Genomic DNA, 3934 nt, shown 5'->3' on the forward strand with positions numbered 1-3934 from the left:
CGCCTACAATCAAGACACCAAATTGGAACTACAATCCAACAGTTTACCAGTCATTTCATCGTTGCGTACTCATCCATAGTTGCCCAAAATCTATAAAATTTATTTGAATGGTGCTATTTTCATCGTATAAGACTAGTTTCGCCCATTGGAAATCCAACTCAATCATGATACCATATTCCAACAACTCAACATTGTTCAAAGCATAGAACTCTTCTAACCCACCATTTGTAGTTGTATCTAGTACACACGTCAAGCAATAAAGCGTATCAATGTCTCTACCAAAACGCTCGAATCCTACCCAATCTTTGATTTGCTGGTCGTGCTGCAAATGAAAATGGTACGACAATGGTTGGGCTTGAAGGCCATTTCATTGAGCTTCTAAGAAAGCCACATTTGAATGTTGTGTGACACATATTGCGCTATTCAAGTGCTACCTTAGATTATGCACACTTTTATGAGGCTCGCATATAGTTGCATCTCTATGGTGACACATATGTGGATTGGGTTGACCTGGTCTATTTGATGGTGATCTAACAATGGAAAACCATGTTCGCACTTGGGAGTGTTGTTATCAAATGGAGCAATTAGAAGCAACCCATAGTTGCTTTGCCAAGTTTAGAGTATGAGTACAAGGTTGTTCAGCCTGCGCTAAGCTCAAATACACTTTTCCCGAGCACTCCCTCTATGAAGCCCCAACTCTTTTCGTTAAGGACCCCTCAATAGCACCGATTAAAGGGTCTATGAGGGAGACCTCTAACTCAGAGGCACGTTGGCCTCTCCCATTCTATCGAGTTAGGTGGTGGTCACATTAGGCTCAATTATTAGTAACTCAAGTAGATGATTGAGACCGCAATGTGGTCAAGCATATGCTACTGAGCCAGCTCAGTACTATCAAACATAGCCGTTTGTAACTGTGCTCATTTTGGCATAGTTGCACTAAGGGGTGTTTGTAATACATTTATTGTGGGTAACTTTCAAAGGAATCAACGTTCTCTCTCTAGATCCTCTCTCTTCTCTACATGCTAGCAAAGGTAATATCTTTCATGTAGCTTTTATTGACTGCCACATGCACGTAACCGTTGATAATTGTGCTCGCGCATGACCGTGACCATGGCTCAGTTATCACTCATTCAATGAGAAGAAGGCTTAGTAGCCTTAACTACCCAAATGCAGAGCTGAGCCCTCGCATGACCGCAGCCTTATATATTGTGATGTGACGTATAAGTGGCCTGGTGTGACAAGCGTCTTACAGCAATGCTAACAGAAAATAATTAGAAAGTAATAATTATAGGATGAATCAGTGGAAGCGGGAGTCGCGCCGGCCGTTGAGAGACGGGCAGGCAGTTGGTCCGAGGAGGAAGGCCAGTCCGCTATTTCATTGCCGCGAGCCCCCCCGCCGTTAACAGAGGACTGATCAGAAGGCTCGCTCTCGTTCGTTAAAAGCCGCCACCCCTCCCCTCCCACTGCAAAACAGTACCATAGCTACTGCCCTTATAAGAGAACTCAAGAACGCTCACGCTCACACTCACTCTCTCTCTCTCTCTCTCTCTCTCTCTCACTCACAGACACCACACACAACACAATGCAGCTTCACCTGGCCGCCCCCTCTCTCCCCCTCATCGTCCTTCTCTCCCTGCTTGTTGTTGCAGCCCCCTGCATACCATCCACTCTTGCTGCTTTCCAAAATGTCACCACACTTCTTGATAATCACCCAGATTACTCTCTCTTCAATGGGCTCCTCTCCCAGTATGGCGTCGCTGCACAGATCAACAGCCGCACCACCATCACCGTTCTTTCTCCGCACAACCGTGCCGTGAATGCCTTCCTCGCTGGCCGCGGTGCTGGGCTGGATCGACAATCCCTCTTCAACATCCTGAGCTTTCATGTGCTCTTGGATTATGAGGACCCTGAAAAGCTCAGAACGCTAGCAGGCGGCTTTGCAACCATAACCACATTGTATCAGACAACTGGACTCGCCGAGGGCGAGGACGGATTTCTCAACGTCACCGTCTTTGAGGGCGTTGCGAAGGCTCACAGCCCTGGAAACAATTCTTTTGCCACAATTGGCTCCTCTCTTGAGAAGTTTCCTTTCAATATCAGCTTGCTTGCTGTGGATCAAGTCCTTATACCCTCTGGCATTGGCGGTCCAGCATCACCGCCCGTCAATTTAAGTCAGATCATCTCACAAGCAGGAAATTTCAGCCAATTTGTGTCGCTGCTGGTGTCGACTGGTGTTGATAAAGTGCTGCAGTCTCATGATTCTCCACCTGGAATAACAATCTTTGCCCCCACCAATGCTGCCTTCGACCGCATGGGCTCCAGCGCGCTTTCCCGCCTCACAAGTGCTCAGCTAGTTGCTCTGATGGAGTTCCATGCCCTTGTCTCTTTCTACCCAACAGAGGAGCTAGCAACCGCCAGCGGCCCTCAGTCTACGCTTACAAGCGGCTCCGGCGGGGGTGCATACACCATCACTCTGTCACAGAACAAAGCTGGCATTATCATAATAAATGCAGGGGGCAATAATGTGCCGATCGCAGGCACATTGTACTCCAACAATCCGGTCGCTGTGTTTGTGATAGACTCTGTTTTGCTTCCCAAAGAGATTTTCGGAGCTGCCGCAGTACCATCCCCATTGTCATCTGAGCCAAGCCCCGCCCCTGTTTCAACAATGCCGGCACCGGCGACCTCGCCGGCAACAAACGTGGGCGCTTCTCCAAGCCCAATATCCACAAAAGTCCCCTCACCATCCCCTCTTGTGCCAGGTACTCCACCCCCTGTGTCTACGCCCCTTGCATCCCCACCTGCTCCGCCGACGCCAGCGCCATCAACCATTTTTTCGCCCGCAGAGGGCCCGTCAGCCCTGTCCCCTGAGAGCCCCACAAGCTCCTCCCATCTCATTGTCCCCTGTTCTCCCTTTGCAATACTGCCCTTTATTGCCTTCTTCCTCAGCAAGTTGATGTAGATCTCCCCAGAAAACCACACATTTGCTTTCGCATTTATTTGATTCTTTAGGGTTTTAGCTAGCAACTATATCTGAGGGCCATTTTTATCTCACAGATCTTGCACTTATCTTACTGTATACCAAAGGACGTAGAGCATCCTAAAAATTCCCTGTTTTATGCATTCGCCGCATGGCAGTCGAAAAATGGAGAATTTTTGAACTCCAAACGAAAATCATGCGCACGTAACTGGCAGCCAAAGATGGCGCTGTTCCAACTAAACACACAGTGCGCACCGTGCCAGAGAGAGAGCGAGAGAGCCCGAGAGGGAGAGAGAGAACCCCTGTTTCGTGCGAGTAGCTTCTCAGCAAGCACTTCCTTCCTAAGCGAGAGAGCCTGAGAGGGAGAGAATTCCCTGTTTTATGCATTCGTCGCGTGGCAATCGAAAAATGGAGAATTTTTGAACTGCAAACGAAAATCATGCGCACGTAATTGGTAGCCAAAGATGGCGCTGTTCCAACTAAACACACAGTGCGAACCGTGCCAGAGAGAGAGCGAGAGAGCCTGAGAGCGAGAGAGAGAGAGAACCCCTGTTTTGTGCGAGTAGCTTCTCAGCAAGCACTTCCTTCCTAAGCGAGAGAGCCTGAGAGGGAGAGACAAAACCCCTGTTTCCTGCGAGTAGCTTCTCAGCAAGCAGTTCCTGTTTCGTGCAAGCACCTTGTTCCAGGTATGATGAGAGAGAGAGAGAGAGAGAGAGAGAGAGAGAGAGTGGCCAGCTAGCCTAAATTAATGCATTACAGTCATGCAAAGGCTCGCAGCCACACACACACACACACACACACACACACACATGCACGCATGACCAGGCTCAATATATATCTAGGGTGGTGGAAATTCTAGAGCGACTGTAGGCTCTGATGGAGATTGTGGTTGCTATGAAGGGCCTTCTGGATGCTTTGGAACAGGCCATGGCAGAGGGGATGCCAACGGAAGTC

General features: G+C 48.9%; 1 protein-coding gene across 1 annotated transcript; it reads left to right on the top strand.

The window, feature by feature from the left end:
* The first annotated feature begins 1472 nt into the window (after positions 1–1472).
* LOC147430088 (fasciclin-like arabinogalactan protein 10) lies at positions 1473–3023 on the top strand. The gene has a single exon (XM_086495442.1). The coding sequence runs from the start codon at positions 1583–1585 to the stop codon at positions 2960–2962; it is 1380 nt and encodes a 459-aa protein (XP_086351568.1). The 5' UTR covers positions 1473–1582; the 3' UTR covers positions 2963–3023.
* The last annotated feature ends 911 nt before the right edge of the window (positions 3024–3934 follow it).

Source organism: Adiantum capillus-veneris, chromosome 22 (genome assembly GCF_014529385.1).
Source record: "Adiantum capillus-veneris isolate H3 chromosome 22, ASM1452938v2, whole genome shotgun sequence".
Lineage (NCBI taxonomy): Eukaryota > Viridiplantae > Streptophyta > Polypodiopsida > Polypodiales > Pteridaceae > Adiantum > Adiantum capillus-veneris.